At 46.7% G+C, this 17,400-nt stretch overlaps 9 protein-coding genes across 9 annotated transcripts; 3 read left to right on the top strand and 6 right to left on the bottom strand.

Annotated features, from left to right (window-relative positions):
* Positions 1–350: 350 nt before the first annotated feature.
* Positions 351–2,432, top strand: C8R40DRAFT_1065530 (uncharacterized protein; the record flags this gene model as incomplete). Its single annotated transcript, XM_046225675.1, has 4 exons — positions 351–372; positions 621–698; positions 1,029–1,246; positions 1,383–2,432. 4 exons carry the CDS (start codon positions 351–353, stop codon positions 2,430–2,432), a joined length of 1,368 nt encoding a protein of 455 aa, XP_046091593.1.
* A 570-nt stretch (positions 2,433–3,002) lies between these two features.
* C8R40DRAFT_1033416 (ribosomal L28e protein family-domain-containing protein) lies at positions 3,003–3,743 on the bottom strand (the record flags this gene model as incomplete). Its single annotated transcript, XM_046223338.1, has 4 exons — positions 3,003–3,410; positions 3,478–3,531; positions 3,601–3,660; positions 3,711–3,743. 4 exons carry the CDS (start codon positions 3,741–3,743, stop codon positions 3,003–3,005), a joined length of 555 nt encoding a protein of 184 aa, XP_046091592.1.
* A 1,627-nt stretch (positions 3,744–5,370) lies between these two features.
* On the bottom strand, positions 5,371–5,990 carry C8R40DRAFT_1080426 (uncharacterized protein). The gene is made up of 3 exons (XM_046227086.1): positions 5,835–5,990; positions 5,488–5,781; positions 5,371–5,435 (listed from the first exon to the last, which is right to left on the bottom strand). Exons 1-2 carry the CDS (start codon positions 5,952–5,954, stop codon positions 5,647–5,649), a joined length of 255 nt encoding a protein of 84 aa, XP_046091591.1. The 5' UTR covers positions 5,955–5,990; the 3' UTR covers positions 5,371–5,435; positions 5,488–5,646.
* C8R40DRAFT_1080425 (uncharacterized protein) lies at positions 5,905–6,246 on the bottom strand (the record flags this gene model as incomplete). Its single annotated transcript, XM_046227085.1, is given in 2 exon segments — positions 5,905–5,981; positions 5,986–6,246. 1 exon segment carries the CDS (start codon positions 6,244–6,246, stop codon positions 5,986–5,988), a length of 261 nt encoding a protein of 86 aa, XP_046091590.1. The 3' UTR covers positions 5,905–5,981.
* Positions 6,126–6,690, bottom strand: C8R40DRAFT_257371 (uncharacterized protein). Its single transcript, XM_046234509.1, has one exon. It carries the CDS (start codon positions 6,582–6,584, stop codon positions 6,255–6,257), a length of 330 nt encoding a protein of 109 aa, XP_046091589.1. The 5' UTR covers positions 6,585–6,690; the 3' UTR covers positions 6,126–6,254.
* A 668-nt stretch (positions 6,691–7,358) lies between these two features.
* On the top strand, positions 7,359–10,360 carry C8R40DRAFT_1065527 (uncharacterized protein; the record flags this gene model as incomplete). Its single annotated transcript, XM_046225674.1, has 3 exons — positions 7,359–8,914; positions 8,970–9,187; positions 9,252–10,360. The coding sequence occupies 3 exons, from the start codon at positions 7,359–7,361 to the stop codon at positions 10,358–10,360; spliced, it is 2,883 nt and encodes a 960-aa protein (XP_046091588.1).
* A 628-nt stretch (positions 10,361–10,988) lies between these two features.
* On the bottom strand, positions 10,989–12,194 carry C8R40DRAFT_257304 (uncharacterized protein). The gene is made up of 5 exons (XM_046234508.1): positions 11,877–12,194; positions 11,673–11,824; positions 11,533–11,620; positions 11,317–11,399; positions 10,989–11,265 (listed from the first exon to the last, which is right to left on the bottom strand). Exons 1-5 carry the CDS (start codon positions 12,055–12,057, stop codon positions 11,257–11,259), a joined length of 513 nt encoding a protein of 170 aa, XP_046091587.1. The 5' UTR covers positions 12,058–12,194; the 3' UTR covers positions 10,989–11,256.
* A 71-nt stretch (positions 12,195–12,265) lies between these two features.
* On the top strand, positions 12,266–14,321 carry C8R40DRAFT_1080417 (uncharacterized protein). The gene is made up of 8 exons (XM_046227084.1): positions 12,266–12,516; positions 12,569–12,714; positions 12,767–12,939; positions 12,993–13,058; positions 13,107–13,602; positions 13,660–13,848; positions 13,912–13,995; positions 14,084–14,321. The coding sequence occupies exons 1-8, from the start codon at positions 12,338–12,340 to the stop codon at positions 14,143–14,145; spliced, it is 1,395 nt and encodes a 464-aa protein (XP_046091586.1). The 5' UTR covers positions 12,266–12,337; the 3' UTR covers positions 14,146–14,321.
* A 638-nt stretch (positions 14,322–14,959) lies between these two features.
* Positions 14,960–15,697, bottom strand: C8R40DRAFT_1033786 (uncharacterized protein; the record flags this gene model as incomplete). The annotated part of the gene is made up of 2 exons (XM_046223369.1): positions 14,960–15,227; positions 15,288–15,697. The coding sequence occupies 2 exons, from the start codon at positions 15,695–15,697 to the stop codon at positions 14,960–14,962; spliced, it is 678 nt and encodes a 225-aa protein (XP_046091585.1).
* Positions 15,698–17,400: the final 1,703 nt, after the last annotated feature.

Here is a 17,400-nt window from a genome sequence, read left to right as displayed (position 1 = left end):
CTTGAAGCACTCTCAGCGTAAACATAAGATCTAACTCGACCTCGTACCTACCGTATCGAGTCGAGCTCGAAAGATTTTGCACGCCTATGGTGATCCTTTCCGGCTGCAGTCTTTCGCAGTAATGAACGACATACGATCTCGCGCGGTTATCAACATACTCGACGCAGCTTACCTTACTGTGAGCTAAAGTGAGTCTGACAACTTCTTCACCTTTCTTCACGCTCATGACAATATCTGACAGCGATAGCAAGGAAACTATCACGAGCAGATCCCGGAAAAGTTACCATAGTTTTAAAATTCAATCTGTCGCCGCTCGCTAGTATGCAGTTGATTGATACATATATGATATAATGACTTCCCTCAAGGTTGCAGGTGTGCTTTCGACATAGGGTGTACAAGGTACTCTATCCTCACATATAAGGGAAAACACTCATTGAAGATCCTGGACTTTGCTCTAATCCTTAGTATTGGACAGTAACAGAAATCTCTATCGACATTCGCCACCTGCCGCGTGTTTTTATTGATATTTGCTACAATCGGTCCTTCGCATGTGGGAGAGCACGAATTGCCTCGGACTCTTCAGCACTGCACTCATCATGATCTCTGATGAATAACTGTAGGGATCATATGGCAAGCGCAAGTATCGTCGGGATGGGATATCGGTGTCGCGATGAACAACAGTTTGTTTCCTCGAAGCAGTAAGGTTGAAGATCAAGCGACGATTTGGCCGTGAACAACCCGAAAATTTTAATGAATACGATTAGGATAAGCGCAGGGGCAACTTTTGTCAAATTTTGCAGTGATACCAAAGCTGACTCTGATTCTCGCCTGTCAGACGCAAGAGAAAATGGAAGAGACAGCAATTCAATTGGGAATGCTTCCCGAGATCATTATTAGCATTGCAACGAATTAGGGATCTGTTGACTATCATGACTGTAAGGATAATTTGACAGAGATGCTCTTGTTTTGCCTCTTCGCGTTGTAAAAATCTGAGCTCAGAATTTGAATTTCGATCTCATGAATGCTAGTCTCAGAGCAGTCGGAAATCCTCGGAAACCTCGGAGAAGCCGGGCCTGAAAACTTCGGTGTCGCAATTTGTGAGAGAAATCACCAAATGCTGAAATGCGGAATTTCCACATTCATTGGAACTCTGATATCGACCACCATGAGCAACGACTCGCGCTCTCCAACTCCAGATCCTCTTGTACCTGCAGCCATCAGCTTCAAGGGCGATCTGGGGATGGCGGTGATTGTCACCTGATGACACTCCGCTGTCAAAATCGGGCGATTCAAAACAACCTTTCAAGTTGGTTTCTTCTTTACTTTCGTCTCTTCACTCGCCACTACAACTGGCAAGAAGCTCAAGAATGTTGAGGTGTCAGTTCGTTGAAGATTTGATTCCAGAAATCCTCGGTTTCAATGTCTGGTGGCCACGAGATCTCCTTCAGCTCGCATTGGTATCACCATCATGGCTTTTCTATGCGCGCAGGCTGCTTTATTCGAAACCCAATTTACGCTCTTTCTCTGCTTGCACGCGATTTGCGCGCAGCATTCAGAACAATCCTCACCTTCAATCATTGATAAAAGGGATTGAGCTTTGCCCAAATGATTCCAGACATTTGGGATTTGAGGAGATGCACGCTATACGAGTAATCCTCGGTCTAGACGGTCTGCGGTCTGTCACATTGGGTGGGGAGGTGGCTGTATCCGCTGAGCGGTTCCTGAACTGCTTAGCTCATTCCCATAGGGTACGGGAGCTAACTATCGATGGAAGCCTCATTGCAAACTCGTTGAGCGCACGACCGTCTTTCGAATGGGACGAAGTTATAGCTTGCAAATTCTCTGCAGTCCGGAAAATGCGTCTTGTGCATCTCGATTTAGACATTGTGAACACCTCCTTATATCAACTACAGCTTACGGAGTTGGCCCTCGAGAACGTAGACATCATATCGGGGAATCTTCCGTGGCTTTTGCAGAACACGACGACTTTGAAGCATCTTCGGGTATCGGGCGAATCCTCGCGCGAACTGGACGAGCAAGTATCCTTGGTTTTGGAGAGTTATCGTCTAGAAAGTCTCCATTATCAGATAGGAAATAGTCCATCGTGGAACTTGCTTCTTTTCGACAGGAGCTTCGCTAGTGCTGCTTCCTTACGGTCGTTGCACTTAGAAGGCGTACGTGTTGATTTTGAGATACTGAGCACCATCCACGCTCGATGTCCCGCAATGGAGCATCTATATATTTGTGGCAGATATGTTCCTTTGACCCTGGAGGAATGGGTTGTATTTGTTGCGTCGGGCTTATTTCCAGCCTTACGCATGCTTGGTCTTCCAGAGGGGACATTCGGTCCTCCTTTTACCAAGTGGACAACTCCTTCGAAGCCTGCTTTACAGAAGGCATGTTCACGTCGAGGTGTGCTTCTACTTGATTAAGTTTCTGAGATCCGAATGTTGAGGTTTTCACAAATTGATTTGTTCTTGTGTTCCACTTTACCTTACAATGTAATTAATCAAAGTGATCAAATTTTACAATGCAGAACATCGCAAGGTTAAGAACGTCCTTTACTGCATGTGCATGTATAACAGCAATAATCTGCTTTACCTGATTTACCATTCATGCCGCATAAATTTCAAGCCATAGCACATAGACTAAGAGTACATCTGCATTTTGAACAACATGGTAATATAGCAAAGAAGATGAAAGAAAGGAAAGCTCAAACAGCAAAGCCTTTAGTAGCCTTCTTCCCTCTTAACTTCTTTGGAGGTGCACCCTTGGGCTCTTTTTGTGCAGAAAGGAGAGCAGCAGTGCGCGCAAGAGTTGCCTAAAATACAAAGGCAGAGTTAGCATACAGGCTGTAGAAAGGGCTTTCCAAAGGAGTTTATGGAAAATGATAGTACTGTAGATATGCAAATGTAATCGCCAAAGAGTCGGCTTTACCGCATCGCGCACTTGACGGCTTCCGATAGCGACATGGCGAGGTGTCCATCAGAGTTTGATCGGCTCTAGATAGAATTGGATTGATCTTGCAAACATGTCCACGCCCAACTTTCATACCACTTTTCAGTGTTTATCCAGCGGGTTCTAACGAGAGTGCGTTCGTGTATGAAGTAATGAAATGAAGAATATAGGTAAGGTGATAGATAACGAAGGAAGAAGAAAACATTGAGTAGAGAGCAGAACAGGTAGATTGCCCATCCACAAATGCGAGCAAAGAGACGTTCGCTCACCTTTCGCAAGTCAGGTCTGTATCCACGCTTAGCGGTGCTAGAGGCGATACCGAGTGCACGACGAGTGCCAGATCGAGAACGGACGGAGAAGGTCGAACGGACAGGAGCAACAGCGCGAGGCGAGACCTTAGTCTTGTGAGTGGTAATCGTTATTTTGCCGTTAACATCCGAAACATCAATAGTCTGGAAGAAAAACGTGAAAGTGGATTCATTAATAAGAACAGCTTCAGCAATACTTAGGAAGCCGTACCTTGGCATTGGCAAGTCCAGAGTATTTGTGCGAATGAATGTTGAGAAGGTTCCCCTATTGAGGCGAACTCTGCAGTTAGTTGAGATGACCATACAGTCAGTATAAGGCGCGCATTAGACTCACAGGCTCTTTGGAGAATATTGGGCCCTCAGGAAGGCCTTTGACCATATAAGAGTTGGATTTCTGTTCACAAGTTTCAGCCGCTGAGTAGAATCGTTGAAAACAAGCATTACACGGAGCAGGAGCCACTGGAGATCGGAGGACATGTTTGGATGTGGACGGATTCGAAACACCGGATGAAGGGAAAAAGCAAGGGCGGATTACTTACATAAACTGTACAGTAGCCCTAGTTAACCCTAACCAGTGATTTTGACATTCTGTGACCTGACCGGACTCAGACCAAAGCGGAATTCGCCAATGATTCTGGCTCATTGAAACAGTTTCTTTGCTGGTTGGTACGGGAGACCTTGATTCAGAATACTTTTCGAGACGACCCGTTGCTCACAGGTGTGCCTACCGAATTTGCTTGATCAAAGCAAATTTTAGTCATTGAGCTACTACATCTTGGCCGCAGTGCTACTTACAGTAACGCCTATATATAACTTCTGAATCATGCTCACTGCTGTTCGTTGAGATTGCAATACTTACTGATAACCCGTTCGAGCACTGTTCCGGAATTGCTATGACTTATGCCTTAGGACAAACGAATTGCGCAAAAGCCGTCGACAGCCTTGCTTCCCTCATCAATTGTCAGTCAAACCTCAAGAACTAGAGGCTTCTAACAGCTCACATTCTATTCACATTTTCATTGGTGGATGTTTCTACTTCCAAGTTCCAAACTTCCGCTTTTCTAGTCCGACTTTGAATATTGAATCTTCAAAGCTAAGTATCTCTAAGTATCTTTCGACTTCTTGGTCTCCTTTTCCAAATCGTCCTCAGCTGGTCGTTTGGCGCGACCGCGATGAGTAACTGCCCCTGCCCAACCCTCTGTCGCACAATGAACAAAGGCCTGCTGCCAATCTGAGTAGAGGGAAGGATGAAAAGCATTCTTGAAATCGATTGGTAGAGACTGCTGCAGCGCACGATACTTTTCCTTCATGACTCCAGCGAACTTTAAAGCACATTGATTGGAATATAAAATCTCTGGCATGCTTTCTGAAACGAGATCAACCATTGTCAGCCATTGTCTCCTTGCCGTCTAGAATCTCTTTGTGCTTTTCGAAAATGAAAATATGAGAGAACACCTCATCCCGCGCTTTCTGTTGTTCTTCGTTTGGAGAAGGCCCTGAAATCGGCCATTTTGTCATGAGAAGGTAGATGAAAACCCACAACACTGATTCAAGATCATGTACATATGTGGTGATACCGAAATGGGAAGGATGGCACGGACTTGTACTTCGACACATATTTTTAGGTCTGAACAGGGATTTGCCTTCTACCACTTCGACGGGCATGAAGAACTAATTAGTCAGATCACAAGAGTTATGTATTAGACCCACCGTTTTGACATCGGACGTCCCAGAGCGAGGTTGGACTTCTGGTTGAATACGCTTGGAATATTCCAAGTCAATAAGCTTGGCGTTCCCATCTTTTACCAACACATTCGCAGCGCTGATGTCGCGGTGGACAAAGCCAGCAGAATGCATATACGAAAGAGCTAGAACTATAATCAAAATATTATTCCAGAAGAGGCTTACCGATAATTCTCAAATGCCTTCAAAACAATAACCCAGTTCGTTATCTGATGCAGCGGTTCTCCCGCATATTCCGATAGTTGTCGACAATGGACTTTGGGTGCATAGGTCCTACGATAGAGTTTCGCAAGATGGACAGCCGTAGCTACGGAGGACACTTTCCTGTTGTTGGCGTTCCGGTCCAGATTCCATCATGATCGAGGCTGGAATGCTCACACTCATTACTCGTCGGCAAGTGGAGGATTGTGTTGCAATGGTGAAATGCTTGACGTCGGAAGGAGTCAGGAGTCTGTCCCTTCTCAGTCGTAGAACGTACCTGAACTTTCTCGCAGGCTTCAATCTTGACAAAGTATCTATTGAAAGTACTCCGGTCTACATAGATTTGGGACGACGTTAACCTTCTGAACATGAGCTTAGAAGGCCGAACGGGTTTCTAGTTCCGTGGGAGAATCTTCAGGTAACCAATAGTCATTGATCACCTTGACCTCGCTATCAAGGTCTCCTTCGTCATGAAGAACTTGCTGAACTTTGAATACACGAGTTGCGCTCCCGAGCAGAAACTTCGCCTTTCGAACGGGGACAAAGCAAAATAGATTAGGTGTTTGGCGTCCTGTCGAAGTAAACATTAAAAACGGGAAGTACAGGGAAATTGAAAATACTTACCGTGTGCAGATTCATCGCCTCTGTAACGAATACATGCGACCGGGAGAAGAACCATAGTCGGATATTAAATTTATCAATCGTTAGGCCAAACATGAATCGGCGTGTGGGATCAGCACCCATAATATGTGTCGCATTAGACAAGACTTTCTTGTTATTCTACGCACATTAGCATATTAGAAGCCCGTATGAAATTCTTACTCATATCGTCGACGGTGTTCGGTGTGGACTTCTTCTTCAGCTTCCCCGTCATTAAGACATCGCACTCGTATTCTGCTCCTTCAGCAATAGGAGGAACTGCTGTGGTTTTGGTGAGAAGGCCGTTGATGTGCGCTTTATAGTGTGAGTGATCGCCTTCGGAAAGCAGATTTGTGTCTGAATTTTTCAAAAATTTGACGGCAGAATCAGCCCCCATGATACTGTTTAGGCCCTCGAAAGAGGGGCATAGAAAAGCGACTCCTTTTGTACCTCAATTTCCTCCACCTCTATCTCCATCGTTACCTTCAGCTCCTCCTCTTCCTCCTCCTCCGCCTCTTGCTGCTGCTCCTGCTCATCTGCACCGAAATTTATCCCCTTCCAGCCTTCATCGATCAAGATGCCCCATTCTCGAAGTTTTTGGTGTGCTTTTTCAACGGAAGACTCCCCCACGTTCGGGAGAACTGCTTGCTTGAAGAGATCAAAGGTTATTTCCGGAATGCTGATAGGAAAGTTCGTTACCACCTCGCTCCTCAAATAATCTATAAAGTCTGGCATAGCAGGAAGTTAACCGCCGGCGTCGTCCCTAAGTCACGCTCGTACTAAGCGCCCAAAATTTCGATTTTTCTGACGAATTTATGCTATAGTAAACCCCTGCGGGGCCCTTGCTACCTTGCTGAGTAAACTTTTTAGTGTTCGTGCTGATACTTCTGTTCCGGTAGGCTTAATGCCAGCTGTAACCTGTACCCCCATGTAACGGATGTCCAACAATGAACAATTTCCCAACCACCCTCCCTAGAAACTGTTCTGAATCTTCAAGTCAAGCATGGGAATCCTCTGACGAGAAGAAGAAATTGATACCGAATACTACGATTGATATAAAAACTCGGGTCACGAAAACGCCAGTACGACCACCAGGGGTATCCGTGCACGGAATTACAATTGAAAGTGGATGGAGGAAACTGGAACGCGCAGAGAAACATGAATGATCCAATTTGAGGTGTTAGGCAGCGATAAAAGGTCCATACTTTAGCTCAGCCAATTGTACTGGTCACACCTGGCACAAAGTGTTCGGCTGAACAGTGGAAGAGTCTAGTGCGCCTGATTCATACGACAGCGCAAGAGTACTACGATAACATCATTTAAGGAAAGAAGCGCACATCGTGGGAGCCAAATTGCACGCGCGCCTAAGATTACATAATTTTAGGAAGGTGATCGGCTTTTGTCACCGACGGTCATCGTCTCGGTGGGCTTCCAGTTCCACTACCAATCCACTCATTTACCGGTCTCTTTCGCAGAGATTACACAGTAACTTCCTTTCATTGTACCAACATGCACACTGTCGTTTCTCTTCCTCAGTCTACCCGGGCTCCCCGCAAGAGTTCGTCCTATGCAACTCTCCGCCGTGACAAGCAACAAACAAATACTGATCCTCCCTCTTCCTATTACACCTTGCGTCCTACCTACCTTGACTCATATCCGACCAGTCAGCGCAGCACCAACTCCAAGTCCACAGTCACAACATCCAAATCCTCCAGCACCTCTTTCGATTTTCATTCATTTCCAAGTACTGAAGACTTCGACGGTCCATCAGCGGTTCCAAATCCTATTCCTCGGGAGAGGTCTAGAACTGGTCCTTCATCCCAAAATCCCAATTGGATTGACCGGTCAATAAGCCCGCGCATTTCTGTAACCTCGACTTTGACAGAGGGAACATCTCCTGACACTCCGGTCGATAATGCTTCCTTTAGAGATTTTGACGTGTTAGTAGCTGCACCAGTATCAGGCGTAGAAATGATGGATGCACTTGTAGATGGTATGAATGGAGGGGAGGAAATTGGTCTGTCAAGTCGCAGTCGCTTTGGCATCCCCAATCATCACCCTCTATATCAACCTCCGTTGCCAACTCCTCCGCCAGGCGTAGTTCTCGGCGGCGGCAAGTCTAGGCGCCAAAAGAAGCCGCCAAGGCTTGTCCATCGGTCAAGTTTTTCTGATCAGGACGATGACCAGGATAATGGTCCTCCTACCGCAACGCCCAAACGCAGACGGCCGTTTTCACCAGGCCGTTCGACTTCTAATGCCACCATTACCCTTGCATCACCTTCGAGCCGTAGTCCTCAGTCGTCTGCCCCTCCTACGCCCATTGATACCGAATCATCACTTTACTCTGCTCGTCCTCGAACAGCTCCTTCCACTCCATCATCAGCAGACAAGCGGAAGAGTCTTGCCCCATCGATATCAGACATCATTCGTGCCCATGCTCCCCAGGAAGCCCAAGCCCGCGCTCGAGCTTCGCCTTTAAGTCGTGCTCCCTCGTATTCGCGCAGTGTCGGCCATACAACTGTACGTGAAGAATCCGAGCCGGAACCCGAGCCCATAACGGCAGAGGAAGAAGCCGATTTATTATCTCGTTCTTCGATTGATAGCATCGCAGACGAAGTTCGACGAACTCTTCGTCATCAAGTTAGTATGAAACACGTAGCTCATCCGCCACCTCCGCCCCATCGGCATTCTTTTATCTCTGACTCTGCAAGCATCATTTCCCCTCGGTCGGACGGTTGTGGAACAGCGTCCTTGTACTCTTCATCTATAGCTTCTTCTCAACCTCCACTGTCACCCTTCGATACTGGTTTCATGTCGAAGCCCACGACACCCTCTCAAGCGGTCGCTCAGTATCTGCGTTCAACGCGGCTCACGACACTGCTGAAGTTGACTCGATCCCCTCATGCCTCTCATGACAATCCACTTACCGTCAGTCTATCCGACCTGGGCTCCCAAAATGGTTTTCCGGTATTAGTATTCTTGGGGCTGGGTTGTGTGCGACATGTAATGGGGTTGTATGATGAGATGGCGCAGTGCTTGGGATTGAGGCTCATTACCATTGACAGGTCCGTTGCAGGGGAATTTTCTATGTAGAACGTCCACTGACTAACTCAATTGAAGGTGGGGACTTGGCCGAACAGAACCACGAGCGAAGTCTGCTAAAGGAATCATTCAATGGGCTTCGGTTGTAGAGGAAGTTTTGGACCGGTTACACATTGACGAATGTAGTGTCATGGCTCATTCCGCCGGCGCACCTTATGCGCTTTCCTTTGCCAATAAGCTCCCACACCGTATACGAGGAGAAATATGCCTGCTGGCCCCGTGGGTCGGCGAAAGTGGTTAGTGATTATCGGTTTCTTGTCTTTTTCTGATATACTTACTCAATTCATTCTGTCCCTGTAGCTGGATACAAGTGGCTGAAATATGTTCCTAATGGAATACTCAAGACTGCCCAGGCTGCGGAATGGAAACTGCAAACATGGATGATTGGGAAGCCTCCGACGTTGGCATGGGAAGGAATCGGTTACACCCAGCAAGCAGGAAAGTCATCGTCGACATCGTCGCCTGGATCTTCGTCTGTTTATTCTGAGTCTTATCCACGACCGAGTCTGGCCTCGAGTTCGTTCAGCGCGTACGACGATCTCCGAGATTTCGACGGTCGATTCGAGAGTATGAGCACTTTGGGAACCGCACACCCCAATATCACTCAGTGTGGTAACAATCGGAACGAGAGCAAGATGCAGGTCACACGAAAATCTTCCCGAGGTATTCTTGGCCGATTGAAATCGACGACACCTCAATCACCCAACGTCAATGATCAATCGCCACCGTCAACTGGAAAGCGATTGAAGGCGTTGCGTTCGATGGGATCCCTCAAGTCTAAAGCATCTCACTCTTCTTCGAAGAAACAACAATCCTTGCCCAGCCCTCAGTTACCCCTATCGCTCAAAGTTGATGTAAGTTTGGGACTTGATGACACGACTTGGCCAAAATCCTTCAACTCCGACTCTTCTTCAATGTCAACACCCGAAAAATTCCCTAGATCCGGTGGCCGGCGATCGTTGTCATTCTCATCCTCATCCAGACCTTTTAACACTCAATCACTTCCTCCTTCGCCTAATCCCCCATCGTCTCACGACCTCCCTTCTTCCTCTTCGGCCTCTGAATTACCCTCGTCACCTAACAACGCATTTCAAGCCGCGGTAGGCAACGCATTGATTGCTGCATCACATTCGGAATCAGCGAAAGGAACACATAATGATTTGTTGCAGATCTTGAATCATGACCACCATCCGTGGGGATTCTCATATGAGGCCTACCCGCATAAGGTGCAGGTGTGGTATGGGGATCGAGATGAGAAGATTGCGGAGAATGCGGTGAGGTGGATGGAGAAGACTATGGGTGAGGGGATGTGCTCGGTGAGGGTGGTGAAAGGCGCAGATCATGGGCTAATGTATAAAAGCGGTGTGGTAGTGGATGTGTTGGAATACTTGCTTAGCTTTTGGCATTGAGGCAGCGTATAGTGATCATCTTGTTCGTTCTTGTCGGTTCCCATGATTTGACTGATATCTCAAAGATTCATGATGGTATCCTAAAATCCTTTCTCTGGCCATTCATTCTAGTATTCGCTTTTTCTGTGGTTCTCTGATACCATAACAACTTGTTTCGATGCATCTGATCTTGTTCTTTCTGTATACTTTTCCTTGGAAACATCTTGTGTATTTTTGACTTATTCTACGTTGTTGCATTGACGCTTTTTGCCTGACATCTTCTTCAAGCACCTTACATATTACATTTCGCAGTATTAATCTACAGGAAGAATATATACTCTTAAGTTCATCACCTTGTGTTTCACCGAAAGCTCTGTACATTATCCGGAAATTAGATACGATACTTTACATGTAGATAACACATCTATAATTTCAACAGTTTAGCGAATTGACTGGCTAGCAGCAATTACATAGAATATAGATAATACAATAGATAGTCCATAAAAATACTCGTACACCAGTTCTTCAACCAGTTTCTAGCCTTCGGACAGGAAAAATGGGACCATCTTGTGATACAGGAAAGTCGTATGGATACGGTTCTGGCAGACGTACTGGAGGTCTCTGTCGTCCTGCCATCGCAAGAAACCCACCAGAAGAAGAACTAGAAGGTACAACAGGGGCTAATTGCGTTGTTGGAGGATCCTCGATTTCGACAAAGTCCACAAATGTCGCTTTCCGACGTTGTTTTCGAAAATAAAAGAATAGACCAATGACGAGAGAGAGTACAGCAATCACCGTGGGTACTACGATGACTGCGATTAGGGAACTGCTCGTTTGTGTGTTTGTAAATACGGAAGCTGATGAAGAAGCTGCTGCTGCGACCGAGGCCGTGCTTGAGGTATGATCAGTAGAAATGGCTACTGAGGCTATCATGTCTGTTAGGCACAGCCCGAGTTTTGTAACATAGCCTAACTCACTTGATATGGCGGTTTCCGAAGTGCTGGAACTAGATGTAGGTAAAGCACTGCTGATACGGGTTGAGGTACTAGAAGATGAGGTGCTGGAAGATGAGGTCGAAGAGGGTGGGACCAAAGTATTTGTAGGTGAAGCTGGCCAGCACATCAGTATCGTATGGTACATTACAACCTTGGGCATACCTTCTTGTACAACGATGGAAATGAACGTTAGCTCACTCTTTTTCCCAAAACTGCTGTCTCCAACATTTGTCACTTGTAATATATGCGCCTGGTCAGGATTCACGTCCAAAGAGAATATCAAGGCCTAGGGAAAAAATCAGAGATACGACCAATCACGGTTGACGGATGTGACCCACGGGCTCAGCATCAGCATTATTTGCCAGCGTACTATCATGCCCCGAGAAGAGCTGCAGATTCGTGACACTACCGCTGGCACAGTCCACGCATACACCATACAATGAGCCTCCCGTCCTTTTCAAGCCGACAAAGTTTACCATCGTAGTGGACTCTGTGACGAGCATTCAATTGCAATGACTATTTAATTTATGGACCAGACTCACCTGGAATCGTGACAGTCAGAGCATGCCCAAGGGTGTCTGTGAGAAGAAAGTTGTCCGTAGTTCTTGACAAGGAGCGTTGCCAGCCAGAAGAAAAGATGAGAGCCGAATCCGGAAGAGTACCAGAGACATTTGCGGCGGCAGATAAGATTTGAAGATATAATAGTAAAAGAACAAGCAACATCCCAGAGAAAGAGAAAGAAATAATGAAAGTTAAATGGCGCAAGGTCTATAAATGCTCTGCATTCCTCCCTTGGCCAAGGAGATGGAAGTAGAGGAACAAAATTGACTGTGTAACTTTTTGCGATCCGAAGATTGTACATAAACTTCTTGATGATATCATTTTGAACATTAAATTGATCGGCGCAATAAAAGCCACGTGCGATGGCACTGCTGGTTGAGCACTTTGACTTTTAAGTGCAGTTGTTGCGCCGTTGCGGGAATGTTGCTGTCGTCAGTTCATTATGTCGTCCAGGAGGCAAAGTCCAAAAATTCTCAAAAAGTCAGACAATGCCCCCCTCACGCGTGCTGACCTTCAATATGATCTTTTGGCCTCTCTTTTTTCTGATACCAATGAGGTCTTTACAGACCCTTTTCCGTCTCAACTCGATAACCGGGCTGCGCGTTCTCGTGTCACTTTCCGGTCGGTTATTCTAAGCTTTTTCTTCAGGCTTTAGGCTGATGATACGGAATAGGAATTTGTATGTGAACGCTATTATGAATTCTCCCAAGGCTTCCAAGCTTCTCAAGGACAAGATGTCTGACACTCCTGAATTCGCTACTCATTTCGCAATGCTTTCGTTGCTCACTAACGTCGGAAGGATCAACACAACTATGAGCTGTGCGTATTCAAGCTCTTCTGTTTGTCACCCTTTAATCTGACGAGCGAGCAGTCTTTCCCGAAATGAAAACCACCATACGAACATATCATCCCGTACCTGCTCTTCAAAGGACCTCTGGAAGTCTTCAGGACGCTCCCCGACTGAAAAGTATCCTCAAAGCACTAGTATATGACTGTGATAGTCCCAAGCTTGCTACCACCTTACGCGACTGCCGTTCCCGCATCGTAAGAATGTGTTTCGTCGTTTCGCCCAAGTCTTTTCCAAACCTATTCATTAGGATACGGGTATCTCACCGCCAACACATATAGCAAACCTTATATTTATACTGGCCAATGAGACCATTGTAAGCCCCATGTCTCCGAATTCTTATCATTTATCTTACCGGCACTAGTCAGTTAGCAAGTTGCATTTTTCCGGTGAAGTTGACTTTCTCGATCTCTTCACATCTATACGATTCTCTAGTCATTCACGAGCCCGCGCTTTCCTTTGGCTGGTTTACAACTACTATGAAGCGACCGCCCAATCGTCGAAACCGCTTGAATCCGACACTGTCCGTACTGACAACAACCCGTTTTCGGACCCTTCAAGACCTGGAGAGCGGCCGTTGCTTGAAGAGCTTACGGAAGCTGAATCTGCCTTGGAGAACGTGGATCCTGATGACGAGAACGAAATTTCGGATAAGCTGATCTCGCAACGGATGCAATTCCTTGCTGCACAAAGTCCTAAAGAATCTTCCAAAGTGGGCAAGAATAGCGTCAAGGATGACGAGAGCGTTATGAGTATCGAGTCTACAGTGAAATCGAAGGGGAAGCGCCGTGGTGCTTTAGGTACTGGGAAGGCGAAGAACGGAAAGTCAGCTGCGGATGCGACCGAAGGCTTTGTCGACCGTCAGTATCAACCATTCTTTTGAACCTTGCTTATACTCATTCCCGTACTTACGCCAGACTCAACTCCTATCCGGTTCTCCGACGTTCAATACCGCTCTTCACTTTACCGGTCGTCTCCGTTGCAGATGAGACAAGCCAGACTCATTTCTGCGCCTATGCATCGCTATTCGCCGTATGCCCGTTCACATGAACGCCATTGGACTAATGTGGCACTGACGCGATCCCCTCCGCGTACACTCCTAGAACGTAAGTCATTATCTTATTCCACTCTCACTCCAAATGTTTACAATACTTTCGATAATTATGTAGATGCTTGGCATGTTGTGGCGCGCACAGACCCATTAGCAGACTCTGACGAAGAAATGGAGGACGAACATTGCCGGAACGATTATGGTTTGTACCGCCTCTATAATACATTCTTTCCTTCATCCTTTCTTCCCCGTAAAGTTCGGTCGTTGATTTGCCCATTTGTTTCATACAGTGCAACGATTGAATATCGTTTGTCGGCTTAGAGGGAAGAATCCGACTCCAGAACCAGAATGAACGCTTCCGAACAGTTTCATTTTTCTTCATCTTACATACATCCTACTATCATTCTTGTTTATATACTGATTTATTCATATTAACATCAAGTAACAGTAAAATATTTGCACTACAGAATGTAAAATATAGCGTACATAATAAACACAAACTACTGGATATTATGGGAACTTGCAGAGACTTCACTATGGCTAACTTGGACGCATACATTTGCCTTTCGTGAACTTTGGTCTAAAGAAGCAAACGACATATGTATTCTAGTGGTATTTGGGACGGGCTCTATTCTGGTTCAGTTTCAATGGTCCAAGCACGAAATACGATCTTGATAAAAACAACAGCTCAATCTGTCTATTCAAGCAGCGGAAATTGATTGGCACACCGCGTATGGTGGGTTCATATAAACCTGAATTACATGCAAAGATTGAAAACAGGAAGAAAGATGGGAGCGAACGGTATTTACAGTAAGTAAACGATCCTCGAAAAGAAATTATAAACGTCGCAAAAAATGAGTCGGACAAAGGATGCAAGAAGCATGAAGGTGCTAGGATCAGTATCGCAAAAAAGGAAGAATTCGAACGAAACGGAGGGTTCAAGGTTGAACAAAGAACGGTAAGTAAGTACGGTGTAAACGGCTATGGCTTTCTCGACTCTAATCCAGATGTGATATGTACTGATAAAATACAAGGGAACGATAATCCTGACAAGACAAACTAGTATTACCCTGCAACGGGGATTTCCAGAATTACAAAGATGAGAGAAGGATATAGTACCTGGCCTGCGGTGCCCCAGCACTCGAGCAATTGCAGGGAGCGCAAATTTACTCGGCAAGCCATTTTTCGCACTTCTTCGCATACTTGTCAAGTAGCATTGACAGATCGCGGATAACGAAGGTGAGAACCACGCTAGCAAAAAACTCTGACGAGCGTTTCAGTTTGATGTCGGCTGCTGAGCGGATTTCTGAAGGGAGAGCGCCATAGGCAGGGGCCACTGGTGTGGAAGTGATAGCTTGCGTGTGTTCATCCAGGAGCTGTGCATGCAAGAACAGTCTCTTAAGACCCTGAACATAGGCTGCAGGTGAATCAAGGCTAGAGAAAAAAAGTTCATCATCAGACCATCATCACGTTTAGGAAAGCGTTGAGATTTACTTTTTCCCGTTGGTGAGCTTATCAAACCTTCGACCAAGCTTGTCTCCCCACGTCGTCTTCTTGATGACGAACCCTTCCCCAACCCCCAACTTTTTCCCAAAGTTCGCCACAACGCCATCACACACAGTCGAAAAGTCCTCCAACTTTGCAATCCACGCCTCCCCCTCTTTTCGTCCAACGCTACCAATGCCAAGTGCCATTCCGCTGCTGACATTACCGGCACCAAAACATTCTGAGCTGAAGCCTTGGAGATCTTCCAAAGCCGTACACAAGATATCTACGACGCGGACTTTTTCCATTAGGTTCCCTAGCTTTGCACCACCCTGGGACCAGACTTCTTGGGGCACATGTAGCCGTCGTGTGATATATCCACCAGTGCCAGAGATCATCGTCGTTCGAAGGAGATTCATTAGGTGGTATGGTTTTCTCAAAGGGTCAGTAGGCGGGACTGGAGGCAGTGGAGAGGTGGGCGTCAACGGTACACCAGCCATCGCGGACAGAGGCGCAGCTAGCGAGTTCGTCGTCAGATCCGTTTTCACAGTGAGAGATTGTGCATTGAGCGGAGACCTAGAAAATCGTTGTGGATGAACAGCAGGAACTCCAAATACGCCATTCGCAGTACTCGGTAGCGGTGGCCTCTCGTCTGAAGGTGAGATCCGTCCGTTTCCAATCGAAGGGCGACGACCAGGTGGTTGAGATGAAGACCTGCTTCGAGTGGTGACCAGGGAAGAGGTCGAGCTAGCGCCAGGGAATGAAGATACAACTGATTTAGGTAACGGGATGGATCCTGCAGAGGTGGTAGACTCTGCTGGTGAAGAGGAACGAGGGGTAGACGGCCCAGAGGTTTTGGGTCTTCGTTGATAAATTGTACCCTGACTGGGTGTAGGATTGATGATTCCTGATGCATCTGAGCGCGTCGAGATAGTTGATGATCCTCTCGGCCGTGATGCATTGGCCGGACGAGGAGATGGTGGAAGTTTTGAAGGAAGAATTAGAGGGCGTGCAGTCCCGGAAGTATCTGAGGGCAACGGAGGAGAAGGCAAGGGAAGAGCTGGGAGTGGCGGAGAATCGTATGCATGGCCAGAGGAAGACTGGAATTTCGAGTCTCTGATTGTTGATTGGCGACTACTGATGTATTTTTCTTCTTCTTCCTCTAGAGAAGCCAATTTGCTTCCAGAGCTTGTTCTTCGATGCCCGACAACAGATTCTCCTCGCGGACGTGGCGCTACCAAAGTAGACTGTGATGTCTCGTGCTGAGAGGAACTGGGTGCAGAGGGTGGCGATTTAGAGGGAGGGGGCGGAGCAGCAGAGAGTGTAGACTGCGTCCTTGTTGTTGTTGACCGTCTGATGGAACTGCGAGCAGTAGGATTTGAATGTAAAGGTGCTGGAGGAACCGCGGTAGGAGGTGGGCTATCTTCGTATATGGCTGGAGCAGAAGCATACGGGTGGGCTCCAGAGGATGGAAGACCCGATATCTCAGATCGGGTCGGACTAGCGAGGTCTCTCATAAACATTGCTGCACCGATAGCAGTCATACCCTCATCAGCTTGGTGGACACCCTGGTAGTCGTCCTCGGTATTATCACTATGGGAAATTCTGACAGGTATCTGGTCAGGATTGTCATCCGAAACCGGTGAAGAAGAGTTTGTCGGTGAAGTCGGAGCGGTAGAGCCAAGGGAGGTAGATGGAGTTGCAGTAGTTGGTGAATAGATGTTGGTCGAATGGTATGGCACTGGCTGTATACTGTAGATGATGCTCAAAATGTTCATTCGATCCGCGTAAGTATCATGCTAAAGAATACCATTATGAGGGAAATTAATGTACATCAGACTGAAAACTTACGATAGATTGCAGCCTCCTGATTTCGTCTTCTTGAGCAAATACACTCCTTCGACGACCGTTCCTTCGCCGTGTGGATTCTGTGCTTTCCTCGCCGTTCCTTACTCTTTCCATCACCTCACTGAGCAAGGCTACACTCCTGCCATACGCTGCTACTGCCAACTCTGGATTGTCATTCATTGAGTCTAGCTGGACGGCTTCTCTTGCTAGTTCTAATGCTCGAGTAAGAGCTCGCCTCGGGGAAGGTATTCGAGTTTCTGTTCTTACGTCTGGA

Source organism: Lentinula edodes (assembly GCF_021015755.1).
Source record: "Lentinula edodes strain Le(Bin) 0899 ss11 chromosome Unknown C8R40scaffold_2, whole genome shotgun sequence".
Taxonomy (NCBI): domain Eukaryota; kingdom Fungi; phylum Basidiomycota; class Agaricomycetes; order Agaricales; family Omphalotaceae; genus Lentinula; species Lentinula edodes.
This window is presented reverse-complemented; position numbering and strand designations above follow the sequence as displayed.

Bases quoted from the DNA above. Each gene is read 5' to 3' on its own strand.
- C8R40DRAFT_1080426 (XM_046227086.1), bottom strand. From the start codon at position 5,954: ATGGGTGCTGATCCCACACGCCGATTCATGTTTGGCCTAACGATTGAT. The intron at 5,782-5,834 runs GTAAGTATTTTC...TTACTTCGACAG, and splicing joins AGGCGATGAATCTGCACACG to GACGCCAAACACCTAATCTA.
- C8R40DRAFT_257371 (XM_046234509.1), bottom strand. From the start codon at position 6,584: ATGCCAGACTTTATAGATTATTTGAGGAGCGAGGTGGTAACGAACTTT.
- C8R40DRAFT_257304 (XM_046234508.1), bottom strand. From the start codon at position 12,057: ATGTTGCTTGTTCTTTTACTATTATATCTTCAAATCTTATCTGCCGCC. The intron at 11,621-11,672 runs GTGGGTCACATC...TTTTTTCCCTAG, and splicing joins ATAATGCTGATGCTGAGCCC to GCCTTGATATTCTCTTTGGA. The intron at 11,400-11,532 runs GTGAGCTAACGT...CTCATCTTCCAG, and splicing joins CAGCAGTTTTGGGAAAAAGA to CACCTCATCTTCTAGTACCT.
- C8R40DRAFT_1080417 (XM_046227084.1), top strand. From the start codon at position 12,338: ATGTCGTCCAGGAGGCAAAGTCCAAAAATTCTCAAAAAGTCAGACAAT. The intron at 12,715-12,766 runs GTGCGTATTCAA...ACGAGCGAGCAG, and splicing joins GATCAACACAACTATGAGCT to TCTTTCCCGAAATGAAAACC. The intron at 12,940-12,992 runs GTAAGAATGTGT...CCTATTCATTAG, and splicing joins GCGACTGCCGTTCCCGCATC to GATACGGGTATCTCACCGCC.